The sequence below is a fragment of the Coregonus lavaretus genome (assembly GCF_964263955.1).
Source record: "Coregonus lavaretus genome assembly, chromosome: 11".
NCBI classification, from domain to species: Eukaryota; Metazoa; Chordata; class Actinopteri; order Salmoniformes; family Salmonidae; genus Coregonus; species Coregonus lavaretus.
In genome coordinates, this window is record NC_139998.1 from 14,334,933 (window position 1) to 14,351,381 (window position 16,449).

Below are 16,449 nucleotides of genomic sequence, written 5' to 3' on the forward strand. Positions count from 1 at the left end.
ACCCAAGGAAAATACCAGTACTCACAATACCAAGCCTAGCCAATGGTATCACATTGGAATGTATTCCTAGGAAGAGGACATACAGTATCTGAAAACATTTCAATGGAGAATATATCACAGCAGTACAATTGATCCTCAGTACTCCGTTTAGGTATGTACTGTATATGTGGGTAATTCGTACCATATGCCATTTCTTAAAGCTGCAATATGTAATTTTTGGGTGACCCGACCAAATTCACATAGAAATATGAGTTATAGATCTGTCTTTGTCATTGAATGCAAGTCTAAGAAGCGGCAGATCGGTTCTATGTGCGCTATTTCTTTGCTTCCCGTTGTTAAGTTTGTTTTTTGCGTCTTTTACTTTCGGTTTTGTACACCAGTTCAAACAGCTGAAAATACAATATTTTTGGTTATGGAAAATATATTTCACAGCGTATCTTTAAGTAACTCATGTTTACTGTTCAATGTGTACAAAACTAACATATATTAGATTTTAACTCATTTAGAATTCTTTCCTAGGACATCAAGCATAGAGGCCGATGCAGTAGTCAGTCGCCATGGCCTCAGATGCAAGTCACATGTTGGAGGCGGCCTTGGAGCAAATGGATGACATAATTGCAGGTAAGAGTGATTGAACTCATTATCATATTCCAGTATTTTTCCACTTTAATCTTTTCCTAATACATTTAATCCACTCGCCACAGTTCTTATTATGCTCTTTTGATTCACCATTGAAAATATTTGTACATTTACACGCAGCTCTGAGCTAAATTTTGAATACAAACTGGAGCAACTCGTTAAAAAAGCTCATTGCAGCATTATACAGGGCCTCCTGTAGCTCAGTTGGTAGAGCATGGCGCTTGCAACGCCAGGGTTGTGGGTTCGATTCCCACAGGGGGCCAGTATGAAAAATGTATGCACTCACTAAAACTGTAAGTCGCTCTGGATAAGAGCGTCTGCTAAATGACTAAAATGTATACCTTCTTTGTACACAGTTACTGCCTAGCTAGCACATTTGGTTTCTTGGAAGTTGTGGGAACGTATGTTTTTGGTTTCTTATTGGTTCGGGTACTGAAGCCATATGTTTCCTGACTGGTAAAACAGAATGTTCTTTTCCGTTCTGAGAACGGAAGTGAACATTTTGCCTGTTCTGGGAATGTTAGTTTTTAGGTTGCAGGGAGGTTCTGAGAATTGTCTACTATGGTTCCCTGAAAGTTTTATTAACGTTCTGAAAACGTAAATTATAGTTTTTTTTAAGGTAATTATTCTGAGAACATTCTCTAAATTTTGTGAATGTTTTGAACAAAATGTAAAGGTTATTTTGAGGTTTTTTAATAACTTCTTTAAAACTTTTGTGATGGAAATGTTATACTTTTATGCTTTTCTTATAACTAATTTCTGTGTTCTATTCATGTGCTGTTCTAATAACCAATTTCTGTGTTCATGCAAGTGACTAATTGGACGAATCCTCACTTATCAGTATCTGCAATTTGGCAGTACGCCCATAACTTGTTTTGAGAACGAAAGATATCTCAGTTTCAAGGTCTCAGCTTAGAGAGAAGAAGCCCCGTGAGGTATTGGTCTGTCACATGTTATGAACCGGTATTGGTCGGTCACATGAATGAAACAAAACAGTAATGATTAATGAATTATGCTAAATCATGCAAAGATAACTTGTCTGTGTATAGTCGTATATAAAACACCTGCTGGGACTGCCCGAGCAGAGCTTCTGACAGACGTTCACTATGGTGCATTAAGTTTGTTGGAACCGCTCCAGCACGCTGACAATAAATAATGATTCATTTAAGATTGACTTTGAGTGTCCCTGTGTAAGAATTTCCACAACACTTTCACTGAATGTTTCAAGAGGACTTTTAATAACACTGCTAGCTTAGTTTGGATTAACTGTTTTGAACTCCAAGCACAGATGGGACACGTAAATTAATTTGCATTAATCATGCGAACACATAAATGTTTTATTGTGGCACGGCATCAGTGAGATTCAGACGTATGATCTTCTCTTATGTATCCATGCGATTAGTCCACTGCGCCACTCACATGCCATATTTTTTAACTCATACAAAGCTATTCATTTTAGTCTATTCAAACAGACCCCATTTCAAAGGAAACAAGCACTCATTAAGATCAGGAATGGCCAGTTAGTGGGTGTGGCCAACATACCTGAACACACTTATCAAGATAGAGGATAGAATTTTGTTGACACTGAGAACGGAATGTACTACACTGAACAAAAATATAAACGCAACATGTAAAGTGTGGGTCCCATGTTTCCTGAGCTGAAATAAAAAGCTTATTTCACTCACATTTTATGCACAAATGTGTTTACATCGCTGTTAATGAGGATTTCTCCTTTGCCAAGACAATCCATCCACCTGACAGGTGTGGCATATCAAGAAGCTGATTAAACAGCATGATAGAATACGACCCTACCTTACACAGAAAGCGGCACAGGTACTAATCCAGGCACTTGTCATCTCCCATCTGGATTACTGCAACTCGCTGTTGGCTGGGATCCCTGCCTGTGCCATTAAACCCCTGCAACTTATCCAGAACGCTGCAGCCTGTCTGGTGTTCAACCTTCCAGAGTTCTCTCATGTCACCCCGCTCTTCCGCACACTCCACAGGCTTCCAGTTGAGGCTCGCATCTACTACAAGACCATGGTGCTTTCCTACGGAGCTGTGAGGGGAACGGCACCTCCTTACCTTCAGGCTCTGATCAGACCCTACACCCAAACGAGGGCACTACGTTCATCCACCTCTGGCCTGCTAGCTCCCCTATCTCTACGGAAGCACAGTTCCCGCTCAGCCCAGTCAAAGCTATTCGCTGCTCTGGCACCCCAATGGTGGAACAAGTTCCCCCACGACGCCAGGACAGCGGAGTCACTGACCACCTTCCGGAGACACTTGAAACCCTACCTCTTTAAGGAATACCTGGAATAGTATAAAGTAATCCTTCTTCCCCCACCCCCCATAAAATGTTTTGTCCCACTGGCTATCAGAAGTTGAATGCACCAATTTGTAAGTCGCTCTGGATAAGAGCGTCTGCTAAATGATGTAAATGTAAATGTAATGATCATTACACAGGTGCACCTTGTGCTGGGGACAGTAAAAGGCCACTCTAAAATGTGCAGTTTTGTCACACAACAAAATGCCACAGATGTGTCAAGTTTTGAGGGAGTGTGCAATTGGCATGCTGACTGCAGGAATGTCTACCAGAGCTGTTGCCAGAGAATTTTATCTTAATGTCGCTATCATAAGCCGCCTCCAACTACATTTTAGAGAATTTGTCAGTACGTCCAACCGGCCTCACAACCACAGACCATGTGTAACCACGCCAGCCCAGGACCTCCACATCCGGCTTCTTCACCTGCGGGATCGTTTGAGAGGGGAGAGTGGGGCTGCTGAGGAGTATTTCTGTCTGTAATAAAGCCCTTTTGTGGGGAAAAACTCATTCTGATTGGCTGGGCCTGGCTCCCCAGTGGGTGGGCCTATGCCCTCCCAGGCCCACCGTTGTTTCTTAACATTCTCTGAATGTTCTGAGAACATTGCTTTAAATAGAACATTGAGGAAACCAGCAGAAAAAGTTATGTTGAAGTACTGAAATTCCCACAGAAGAACGTTGTTTCTTAAAATTCTTGGAACAATTTGAGAACATGACTTTAAATAGAACCATGAGGAAACCTGTAGGAAACATTATGCTGAAGTACTGAAATTCCCACAGAAGAATGTTGTTTCTTAACGTTCTCTGAACTATTTGAGAACATTCTCAATGTCAAAACCAGTTGGAGAACATTCCTAGAACAGTACCACATTTTTTATTAAATGTAACCATGTTTGAATGTTTAGGAAACATTCTGTTAAAGTAATGAAAAACCAAGAAAATAATGTTTTTTTGTGAAGTTCCTTAAATGTGCTGAGAATGTTCCAAAGCCAAGCAACTATCTTGCACCATTCCCAGAAAGTTGTGGGAAGGTTGTTTGCAAAATAACCATAGGACAACCACGCTCTCACCAAGCTCTAAGAAACATATGGTTCTCAGAACGTTATGTGCTAGCTGGGTATGTTCTGTGGGATAACAAAAGCAATAATATATTCTCAAATCCCAATGAACAGAATACTACGCCCACAGGAGTATTTCCTGGTCAAGTTGCAGGGTCAGAAAAAACGTTAAAATGATACACACTGTGATACTATGATAGTAATATAATAATGCATGCCATTTAGTAGGCACTTTTGTCCAAAGCGACTCACAGTCATGCGTGCATACTTTTTCATATATGTGGTCCCAGTGGTAATCGAATCCACAGTCGTGGAGTTGCAAGCGCTGTGCTCTACCAACTGAGCCAGAGAGGACCATGATGTGTTTATATAATCTTTGATGTCATAACTCATGTTTAGAGACATGGAAGACAGGGCCTGGCTTTAAAGCAGTGATGACATATAAAAACAGTATTCATAGTGTGGATGGAAATCTCCAGCTAATGCATTTCATTCCAACATGCTGAAAACACAGAGGCAGCTCTGCAGGATAGTTACTAGCTGGCACAGCCACAATGTAAGATTTTAAATCTAACCCTAACCTTAACCACACTGCTGCCCTAACCTTAAATTAAGACCAAAAATCACATTTTTGTTTTCATGAATTTTTACGATATATAGCCAATTTTGACTATGCAGCTCGCCCATCTAGTGGAAATCGCTCAGCTCTGCCTCCTGGACAAGATTCATCCCAATAAACGTCAACCTGCCAAATACAGTTGATGTTGCAAAGATGACGATGAGTGAAAGATATAGCATTCAAATGAGGAACCCACACTGGCTTACAGTATGTCAGACCTTAATGTTATTTCAGAGGGCTTTGTTGGAGATCCTCCAGGATAAGGAAGGAGCATGATTGGATGTTTAGCTTGGTTACAGTGGAAATCAGATAAGTCTGTTCTGTTATGATGTGCTCCGAAGATATGAGTGTGTTTTAATGACTTTTTCCTCTTTCTTGCATGTACAGTATGAATCCTGTTTAAAGGGTCTATGCAGTAACAGTTTGTGTGTGTGTGTGTGTGTGTGTGTTTGTGTGCGCAATGTTTTCTGTAAGTACATGGAATAGGCAGCCAGCCATGGAATTCCAGGCGGGGTGGTTCCGGAACGAGCTCTATTTTGGTGGCTTCTGGTACATTCTAATGCCTTGATTCCATCTGAAATACACAGCTAAATTATTGAATAATTTCATGACTTTACCTCCCAGATTGGTAAAATGAGTTGTGGTATTGAGTAGAAAGACATAATTACTGTGATGAGTGTGATGGAAGGAGTCAGGCGCAGAAGGGTAATCACCGAATACAGAGTTTATTCCGTCTTTACACACAAATGCGCTAGAATAGCGACAAACGAAACAGGCACAGGGGAAACTATCATCCCTGGCAATACACTGTAACGGTAGATCCAACACCCTGGCAACAAAATGGTGCGAGTAGCTCCACCAAGCTACACTACTCTCACAATTAAACAATCACCCACAAGGACAAGGGGGAAGAGGGAACACTTATACACGGACTAACGAGGGGATAAGAACCAGGTGTGTGTAATGACAAGACAAATGGAATGATGAATATAGGAGCGGCAGTGGTTAGTAAGCCGGTGACGACGAGCGCCGAAGCCTGCCCGAACAAGGAGGGGAGGCAGCCTCGGCGTAAGTCGTGACAGTACCCCCTCTCCTTGACGCGCAGCTCAAGCAGCGCGCCAACCCCGGCATCAGGGACGGCGAGGAGGACGCAGAGCAGGGCGATGGTGGAAATCCTGCAACAGGGAGGGATCGAGGGTATCTCTCACCGGGATCCAGCACCGTTCCTCCGGACCGTATCCTTCCCACTCCACAAGGTACTGAAGGCCCCCCACCCGACGCCTCGAATCCAGGATGGAAGGGACAGAGTACGCCGGGGCCCCCTCGATGTCCAGAGGAGGTGGAGGAACCTCCCGCACCTCGGACTCCTGGAGCGGACCAACCACCATCGGCCTGAGGAGAGACACATGAAACAAGGGTTTAATACGGTAATCAGGGGGAAGTAATAACCTATATGTGACCTCGTTAATTCTCCTCAGGACTTTGAACGGCCCCACAAACCGCGGGCTCAGCTTTCGGCAGGGAAGGTGGAGGGGCAGATTCCGGGTCGAGAGCCAGACCCGATCACCCGGTATGAAGACCAGGGCCTCACTGCGGTGACGGTCAGCTTTGGCCTTCTGATGACACAATGCATGCTGGAGGTGAACGTGGGCAGCGTCCGACGTCTCCTCCGCGCGCCGAAACCAGTCATCCACCGCAGGAGCCTCGGTCTGGCTCTGGTGCCACGGTGCCAGAACCGGTTGGTACCCTAAAACACATTGGAATGGCGTTAGGTCAGTAGAGGAGTGGTGGAGAGAGTTCTGGGCATATTCTGCCCATGGCAAGAACACCGACCACTCCCCCGGCCGGTCCTGGCAGTAGGACCGCAGGAAGCTACCCACATCCTGATTTACCCGTTCCACCTGCCCATTTCACTCGGGGTGGAACCCAGAGGTCAGGCTGACCGAAACCCCCAGACGTTTTATGAATGCCTTCCAAACCTTGGACATGAACTGAGGACCTCGGTCGGACACTATATCCTCTGGCACCCGTAGTGCCGGAAGACATGAGTAAACGGGGCCTCTGCAGTCTGCAGGGCCGTGGGGAGACCGGGCAGAGGAAGGAGGAGGCAGGACTTGGAGAAGCGGTCCACAATGACCAGGATGGTGGTGTTACCTTGGGAGAGGGGAAGATCAGTCAAGAAATCAACACTAAGGTGAGACCATGGTCATTGTGGAACTGGTAAAGGTTGTAACTTACCTGCTGGGAGGTGCCTAGGTGCCTTACTCCGGGCGCACACCGAGCAGGAGGAGACGTACACCCTCACGTCTTTAGCCAATGTAGGCCACCAGTACTTTCCGATCAGGCAGCACACTGTACGACCGATACATGTGTGACCAGAGGAGGGTGACGTGTGTGCCCAGAAGATTAGCCGTTCACGGATAAGAGCAGGCACGTACCGCAGCCCAGCTGGACACTGAGGTGGAGATGGATCTGTGCGTAATGCCTGCTCTATAGCTGCGTCCATTGCCCATACTACCGGCGCCACAATGCAGGAGGCCGGGAGTATTGGGGTGCTGTCTCTGGGCCACTCCTCTGTGTCATACAGCCGGGACAGTGCGTCTGCCTTCATGCTCTTCGTACCCGGAATGTATGACAGTGTAAAATCAAACCGGGTGAAGAATAGGGCCCACCTGGCCTGGCGAGGATTCAGCCTCCTCGCTGCCCGGATGTACTCCAGGTTACAGTGGTCCGTCCAGACGAGGAAAGTGTGTTTCGCCCCTTCAAGCCAATGCCTCCACAGGGTCAAAGCTCAGACAACAGCCAACAGCTCCCGATCACCAACGTCGTAGTTCTGCTCTGCCGGGCTGAGCTTCTTAGAGAAGAAGGAGCAGGGGTGGAGCTTGGGTGGCGTGCCCAAGTGTTGGGATAGGAAAGTGCCTATCCCTAACTCGGACGCATCCACCTCCACTACGAATGGTAGTGATGGATCGGGGTGGGTCAGTACCGGGGCTGAGGTGAACAGACCCCGCAGTCTCATGAAGACCAGGTCATCCTCAGCAGACCAGTGTTGCCGGGATGGCCCACCCTTCAACAGGGAAGTAATGGGAGCTGCGACCTTGCCAAAGCCCCGGATAAACCTTCGATAGTAGTTGGCAAATCCAAGAAAGCGCTGCACCTCCTTAACCGTGGTTGGAGTCGGCCAATTACGCACGGCTGAAATGCGATCTCCCTCCATCTCCATACCTGAGGTGGTAATGCGGTATCCGAGGAAGGAGACGGACTGCTGGAAAAACATACACTTCTCTGCCTTGGCATGAAGGTCATTTTCCAACAGTCGGGCCAGCACTTTGCGAACCAGGGACACATGCTCGGCGTGCATAGCGGAATACACCAAGATGTCATCGATGTAGACCACCACACCGAGACCAAGCATATCCCGAAACACCTCGTTCACAAAGGACTAGAAGATGGATGGAACATTCATCAAACCGTAGGGCATCACCAGGTATTCATAATGCCCCGTGGTTATGCTGAATGCTGTCTTCCACTCATCCCCCTCCCGAACACGCACCAGGTTGTATGCACTCCTGAGATCTAGTTTAGTGAGGAAGGGCGCCCCATGCATTGACTCAATCACTGAAGGAATGAGGGGGAGAGGATAACTAAATCTAATCGTCTCCTTGTTCAGTGATCGATAATCAATGCATGGGTGCAGACCACCATCTTTCTTCTTCACAAAGAAGAAACTCGAGGACGTGGGTGAAGTGGAGGGACGTATATACCCCTGGCCCAGGGACTCGGTAACGTATGTTTCCATAGCCTCCGTTTCAGCCTGCGACAGGGGGTACACATGACTCCTGGGAGGTACAGCGTCTACCCAAAGGTTTACCCCGCCCGATGAGGTGGTAATTTAGTCGCACACATCTTAGAAAACACGTGCGCCAAATCAAGGTATTCGGTGGGAATGCGCACGGTGAAGGTACTATCTGGACTTTCCACCGTGGTTGTACCAACAGAAACACCTAGACACCTACCCTGACACTCTCGCGACCACCCCGTGAGAGCCCTCTGCGGCCATGAGAAGGTGGGGTTGTGGAGTGCTAGCCAAGGGATACCTAATACCACAGGGAAAGCAGGAGACTCAATAATCGAAAAAATGACTTGCTCACAATGAGTCTCCTGGGTGATCATGGTGACTGGTATAGTGACTTCCGTAACAAACCCGGACCCTAAAGGTTGACTATCAAGTGCTCTGATGGGGAGTGGAATGGATAGGGGAACCAATGAAATGCCTTGACGGCGTGCGAATGCCCTGTCCATAAAGTTCCCAGCTGCTCCTGAATCGACCAGCGCCTTACACTGGGGAACTACCATGTGATCGGGAAAGTGGATAGGTAGGGTACAGTGCGCAGCAGAGGGCTCTGAACAAGTGTGTGTGTTCGATACCTGGGGTGATGCGAGAGTGCCCTGCCTGCCGCCTCCAGGCCTAAAGGAACGTTGACTACGACGTGTGGTGTACTGTCCCTTCGTGCCACCAGAGTGGCACTGTCTCTGTCTTCCTCCGCTGTCTCAGACGGCGGCTCCACCCAGCTCCATCAGCTCGGGATCCGAGTCGTCTGGGGTGGAAACGGGCAGACCCCTACCAGGACGTCCTCTGGCTGCCAGCAGGTTGTCCAAACGAATGGCCATGTCCACCAGTTTGTTGAAGGACAACATGGTGTCCCGGCAGGCTAGCTCCCGTCGGACGTCCTCCCGCAGATGGCACCGGAAATGGTCGATCAGGGCCCGCTCGTTCCACCCGGACCCCGCTGTCAGAGTCCGAAACTCCAACACGAAGTCCTGTGTGGTCCTCGTCCCTTGCCTCAGGTGGACCAGCTGCTCGCCCGCCTCTCGACCCTCGGGCGGGTGATCGAAGACCGCCCGGAAGAGGCGAGTGAACCCTCCGTAGTCCTCCAATGCAGCTCCTCCTTCGTTCCACACCGCGTTGGCTCACTCCAGGGCTTTCCCACAGAGGCAGGAAATGAGGACGGACACCTTCTCCCGCTCCAATGGGGCCGGCCTGATGCTGGAGAAGTAAAGCTCTAGTTGGAGAAGGAATCCTTGGCAGAGCGCCGCCGTCCCATCGAACGCCTGTGGTCGGGATATCTGGATCCCTCCGGGTGCTGGGGTGTAGGTGGCTGGATGAGTAGGCCAGCTGGTCTCGACAGATCGGGTCCTCTCCTCTCTAGGCGTTGGACGACCTGAAGAACCCGATCCATCGCTTCCCCCAAGCTGGCCAGCATTGTGGAATGCTCCTGGACTCGTGCCACGACTCCAGTCATGCGCTCTTCTCCCGCTGACTCCATAGCGGGTGGGTGATTCTGTGATGAGTGTGATGGAAGGAGTCAGGCGCAGAAGGGTAATCACCGAATACAGAGTTTATTCCGTCTTTACACCCAAATACGCTGGAATAGCGACAAACGAAACAGGCACAGGGGAAACTATCATCCCTGGCAAATACACTGTAATGGTTGATCCAACAATACATATGCACAGGGGAAATATCTACCCTGGCAACAAAATGGTACGAGTAGCTCCACAGAGCTACACTACTCTCACAATTAAACAATCACCCACAAGGACAAGGGGGCAGAGGGAACACTTATACACGGACTAACAAGGGGATAAGAACCAGGTCTGTGTAATTACAAGACAAGACAAATGGAATGATGAATATAGAATACAGTGATTAGTAAGCCGGTGACAACGAGCGCCGAAGTCTGCCCGAACAAGGAGGGGAGGCAGCCTCGGCGGAAGTCGTGACAATTACTGAAAATATGTGAATTGTATGAATTCAGTGTGTTGTTAGTTGTTTTGGAAATTATCTAGGCCTCCCTCAGCCCCATGACAAAATGTGTAGAATTGCAGGAAACTAATGTTGTCTCTGTGGCAAAGACAAGGGCCTCAAAATGTTTAGGTCTGAGATCCCCCACCCTCCCTCCCCCCACGCAAACTTTGCCACTGCTGCTGGAAAAATCCTAGGGGAAAAACTCACGTGATGTGTAAATTCACTCACAGGAGACGATTAAGAAACATCATGCTCTCCTTCCTCCGTGAAAATAAATTTGACTGCAGCCAACCACAGCGTACAAAGATAACACAGCTAGGCCTACCGAGAGGCAGGACAGACAGCAGATTGGCAAACCAGCAGTTTCCCTGTCATAACCCGCTTTGTGACTGACAGGCGCCTGTCCTATCAATAGATCGCTAAAAGATGCATATAATTCATTCTAGCGGGAGAAGTACAGTGGGGAAAAAAAGTATTTAGCCAGCCACCAATTTTGCAAGTTCTCCCACTTAAAAAGATGAGAGATGCCTGTAATTTTCATCATAGGTACACGTCAACTATGACAGACAAATTGAGGAAAAAAAATCCAGAAAATCACATTGTAGGATTTTTAATGAATTTATTTGCAAATTATGGTGGAAAATAAGTATTTGGTCACCTACAAACAAGCAAGATTTCTGGCTCTCACAGACCTGTAACTTATTCTTTAAGAGGCTCCTCTGTCCTCCCCTCGTTACCTGTATTAATGGCACCTGTTTGAACTTGTTATCAGTATAAAATACACCTGTCCACAACCTCAAACAGTCACACTCCAAACTCCACTATGGCCAAGACCAAAGAGCTGTCAAAGGACACCAGAAACAAAATTGTAGACCTACACCAGGCTGGGAAGACTGAATCTGCAATAGGTAAGCAGCTTGGTTTGAAGAAATCAACTGTGGGAGCAATTATTAGGAAATGGAAGACATACAACACCACTGATAATCTCCCTCGATCTGGGGCTCCACGCAAGATCTCACCCCGTGGGGTCAAAATGATCACAAGAACGGTGAGCAAACATCCCAGAACCACACGGGGGGACCTAGTGAATGACCTGCAGAGAGCTGGGACCAAAGTAACAAAGCCTACCATCAGTAACACACTACGCCGCCAGGGACTCAAATCCTGCTGTGTCCCCCTGCTTAAGCTAGTACATGTCCAGGCCAGTCTGAAGTTTGCTAGAGTGCATTTGGATGATCCAGAAGAGGATTGGGAGAATGTCATATGGTCAGATGAAACCAAAATAGAACTTTTTGGTAAAAACTCAACTCGTCGTGTTTGGAGTACAAAGAATGCTGAGTTGCATCCAAAGAACACCATACCTACTGTGAAGCATGGGTGTGGAAACATCATGCTTTGGGGCTGTTTTTCTGCAAAGGGACCAGGACGACTGATCCGTGTAAAGGAAAGAATGAATGGGGCCATATATCGTGAGATTTTGAGTGAAAACCTCCTTCCATCAGCAAGGGCATTGAAGATGAAACGTGGCTGGGTCTTTCAGCATGACAATGATCCCAAACACACCGCCCGGGCAACGAAGGAGTGGCTTCGTAAGAAGCATTTGAAGGTCCTGGAGTGGCCTAGCCAGTCTCCAGATCTCAACCCCATAGAAAATCTTTGGAGGGAGTTGAAAATCCGTGTTGCCCAGCGACAGCCCCAAAACATCACTGCTCTAGAGGAGATCTGCATGGAGGAATGGGCCAAAATACCAGCAACAGTGTGTGAAAACCTTGTGAAGACTTACAGAAAACGTTTGACCTGTGTCATTGACAACAAAGGGTATATAAGAAAGTATTGAGAAACTTTTGTTATTGACCAAATACTTATTTTCCACCATAATTTGCAAATAAATTCATTAAAAATCCTACAATGTGATTTTCTGGAATTTCTTTTCTAATTTTGTCTGTCATAGTTGACGTGTACCTATGATGAAAATTACAGGCCTCTCTCATCTTTTTAAGTGGGAGAACTTGCACAATTGGTGGCTGACTAAATACTTTTTTTCCCCACTGTATATACAGACTTTTCTGACTAGCGAATTGAAACTTTGAAATGAAAAGAAGCCTAGTTAATTTATGAAGTGGAAAAAGTAGCCGGCTTACAATGAGTCTGTTATCGACTAATTAGCCGATGGCCGCGCTTTTGGAAAACGCCTGCGTGTGTGCGCGTGCGTGCGAGCATGTTTGTGTGTGCATTCTTGCTTGCATGTTTGTGTTTGTGTGTGTGTGGCTATTAAATTAGGGACAGTACTTTGTAGGGGGTGTGGCTCGGGGTCACATTCCCTGCAGCAAGCTCAGCTATTGCCAACATGATTTAACTAATAGAGGAGAAATGTTTAATGCAGTCAGTCAACAAATTAGAGTGTGGGGGATGGAGATCAACATGCCAGTTTGTGGCCAAAGGGATCAGCAAGACAACTCGCTACAATCAGCCTCTGTGGAGAGTGAAAGACATTAAACTCTAACAGCCACAGGATTCATCATGGAGTGACTTACTATGTGTTCGGGAATATCAAAGCAGTGTGTGGTATTGTGTAAATCTAAATACATCTTGTCTAATATTCAAATATCACTGGTCATTCTAAATACATCTTGTCTAATATTCAAATATCACTGGTCATTCTAAATACATCTTGTCTAATATTCAAATATCACTGCTCATTCTAAATATATCTTGTCTAAATTTCAAATATCACTGCTCATTCTAAATACATCTTGTCTAATATTCAAATATCACTGGTCATTCTAAATACATATTGTCTAATATTCAAATATCACTGCTCATTCTAAATACATCTTGTCTAATATTTAAATACCACTGGTCATTCTAAATACATCTTGTCTAATATTCAAAGATCACTGCTCATTCTAAATACATCTTGTCTAAAATTCAAATACCACTGGTCATTCTAAATACATCTTGTCTAATATTCAAATATCACTGGTCATTCTAAATACATATTGTCTAATATTCAAATATCACTGCTCATTCTAAATACATCTAGTCTAATATTCAAATATCACTGCTCATTCTAAATACATCTTGTCTAATATTCAAATATCACTGCTCATTCTAAATACATCTTGTCTAATATTCAAATATCTCTGCTCATTCCCTTCCCTCTCAATCCACCATGACAAGAAATCAGGATCAACAGTCAAGTGAATATGCTTGACTGATCAAGGTGAAAACAATATGTTCACAAGCTAATCATTGCTATTACCACATGAAGATCTGGTCAATTAGAAGTCAAGTTTATTACTTTACTATGCAGCCTTGAGTGTCACGAACTACAAATAGAATATAAGCAAGATGTAATTACTGCGAGGAATCCCAATCATCATATTTTGAGATAATGGTCTGATTGCATTTGAGTACTAGAACATACTTAGTACATACTTTTCGGTTACAGTATATGCGGGAAACATCTCTGAAAGGCACTTGACATTTGGTATAATATGCAGGTAATGAGTTGCTGCAGTGGTGGTAGGCTTAAAAATATGCCACCTACTGGTTATTGCTGGGACATCTGAATGAGATGAGAGACACAGTAAGTAGTATTATCATCTTGACTTGAATAATTTGTTTCTTTATGTTTTTCACTTATTGTCAATTGATATTAGGATAATATTAATTAGTTATTTGAATAGTATTTGGAAACCTCAACCAATTCCAAACTATGCTCACACAAAGAGAAGAACGTACTAAACTACAACTACTGTATAGTTGAGCTGGCTTGTTAACTTGTTTTGGGCATTTTATTGCACAAACTGTTTTGTAACAGGCTTGTGATTTAAATAAAGATGAGTATACGAGATATAAGATGTACAATAAACAGGGCAATTTGGCTGTAGCTACCCATGGTCATGATATTTGTAAAGAGATGCAATTGAGCATGCGTGAATAATCCATTCATCTCTGTTCGTATCCCCACTGACCCTCAGGCAGGCACAGGCATATTTATGGAAAATCTAGGGGGTTTTCTACATCGTGTTCTTATTCAATTGTCCTCAAACGTAAGCCAACCAAAGTATGCACTCAATGTACCATAGTTTCGCTGCATGTTTTTCATCAGCGAAAAATAAGTCTGTTTGTATACATAGATATGGACTAGTCTCAGATCTGTTTGTGCTACATGTCATGACACTGACCATAGGAGTGGGCAAGACAACACAAACAGATATGGGATCAGGTTAGGACTGCCAAGACCACCATTGTTTTTTTTTAGTGTGTTTTTTTTAACTTAACTTAACTTTCCTGCTAACATAACTATAGGAACAAACATCATTATGATATCATGATACGTCAGTCTGTTGAGTATAAAGGCATTAGGGGGACAGAAACATGTGACAACTCTGTCCACATGCCCAGGTGACCTCATGGCCCACCCCAGTATCATAGGAGTGGTGAGGCCATTTTCAGATCGTTTTAGATACCAACATGCCTCTAGGGTACAGAACCATTCCCTAGTCTTATCCATGGTCCTCTGTAGCTCAGCTGGTAGAGCACGGCGCTTGTAACGCTAAGGTAGTGGGTTCGATCCCCGGGACCACCCATACACAAAAAAAAAATGTATGCACGCATGACTGTAAGTCGCTTTGGATAAAAGTGTCTGCTAAATGGCATATTATTATTATCCAGCTGTAGTACTTCACCGTGGCCTTATCTATGTAAATGTAAAATGTCCTCTGTCCAGACCTGTCCTGTAGGTCACATCATCTCTAGTTCCGTGATGGCAAAACAAAGGAAATGTATTTCCATGTTTTGCCTCAATCTGATGCTAGTGTAAAGTAGCTAATAGGAAAAAGGAAGCGTATTGGAGCATTAAGATGTCATGATAACACACTGCTGCTCTGATCCTCTTTCCCTAATCTGGGATTAGCTACCAAACGTAAGCTCTCTTCTTTCAGGCTCCACACTTTACACGTGTTGCTCTTACCCAGGGCTCCCAGAGCCTGTTCCTGGAGAGTTACCCTCCTGTAGGTTTTCACTACAACCCTCGTTGTAACTTCTGATTAATGTAATCAACCAGATTAGGGTTTGAGCGAAAACCTACAGGACGGTAGCTCTCCAGGAACAGGGTTGGAGATCCCTACCTAACCAGTGAGTAATAAAAACACAAATGGTAGCCAGCAACTTTATTTCCAGTATATTCAGTGGAATCCGTGTTGACATGGTTTCCTTGCAGCATACTGTAACGATACGCCAACTGGCTCCAGATATCTGAGTGTTTATGGTGGAAGTTTCAATTTCTCTCCAGCTCCCAGATGACAATGAAGCTGGAACAGACATTATCTTAGTGAGCTGATCCAGGTGACACGTGGACGTGTAGTAGGGAGCTGAGTGGGTCTGATACTGCGATATTTATATGTGCTGATATGTACTATCTTGTCCACTATAATTACTCTTTGTCCTCTGTCCCCGACAGGCTCCAAGGCTGCAGCCGAGTACACCAATGGCCTGTTTGAGCTGGGCTCCCCGGGCAGCGCGGGGCCCCTGCAGGTGCTGCAGCTGGTTGAGGACCTGCGGTTGGCCCTGGAGCTGCAGCCCAGAGAGGAGGAGAGGGACACGCTGAGGGCCCACGTCCCCAGCAGCACCGCTCACATGCTCATGGACTGGCTGGACATGGACAGGTGCTCAGACAGGGGCTCGGTGAGTAGCAGGGAGCACACCTGGGTCTATGGAAACGCTGTATTTTTCCATTACTTTTGCCAACCATCTCAAGTAATCGTTACTTATGCCAACCAAATAAAACAACCATTACCTTCGCCAACCATCTTTAGCAACCAACGTCATCTTCCTTTGTCTAACAATATATATATATATATATATATATATATATATATATATATATATATATATATACACTACTGTTCAAAAGTTTGGGGTCACTTAGAAATGTCCTTGTTTTCCATGACAACATACATGAAATTAGTTTGAAAAGGAAATATAGCAATATGCA

The 16,449-nt window shown here is 45.4% G+C and overlaps 1 protein-coding gene across 1 annotated transcript in view; it reads left to right on the forward strand.

Moving 5' to 3' along the window:
* Window positions 1-557: 557 nt before the first annotated feature.
* LOC311137274 (liprin-beta-2-like) overlaps window positions 558-16,449 on the forward strand; it is a gene marked incomplete at its 5' end in the record, with an annotated part of 96,510 nt that continues 80,618 nt past the window's right edge. The window contains 2 exons of the mRNA XM_084171674.1: window positions 558-621; window positions 15,916-16,211. Coding sequence (XP_084027800.1) covers window positions 558-621; window positions 15,916-16,211 — 360 coding nt within the window. The remainder of the gene's footprint in view (window positions 622-15,915; window positions 16,212-16,449) is intronic.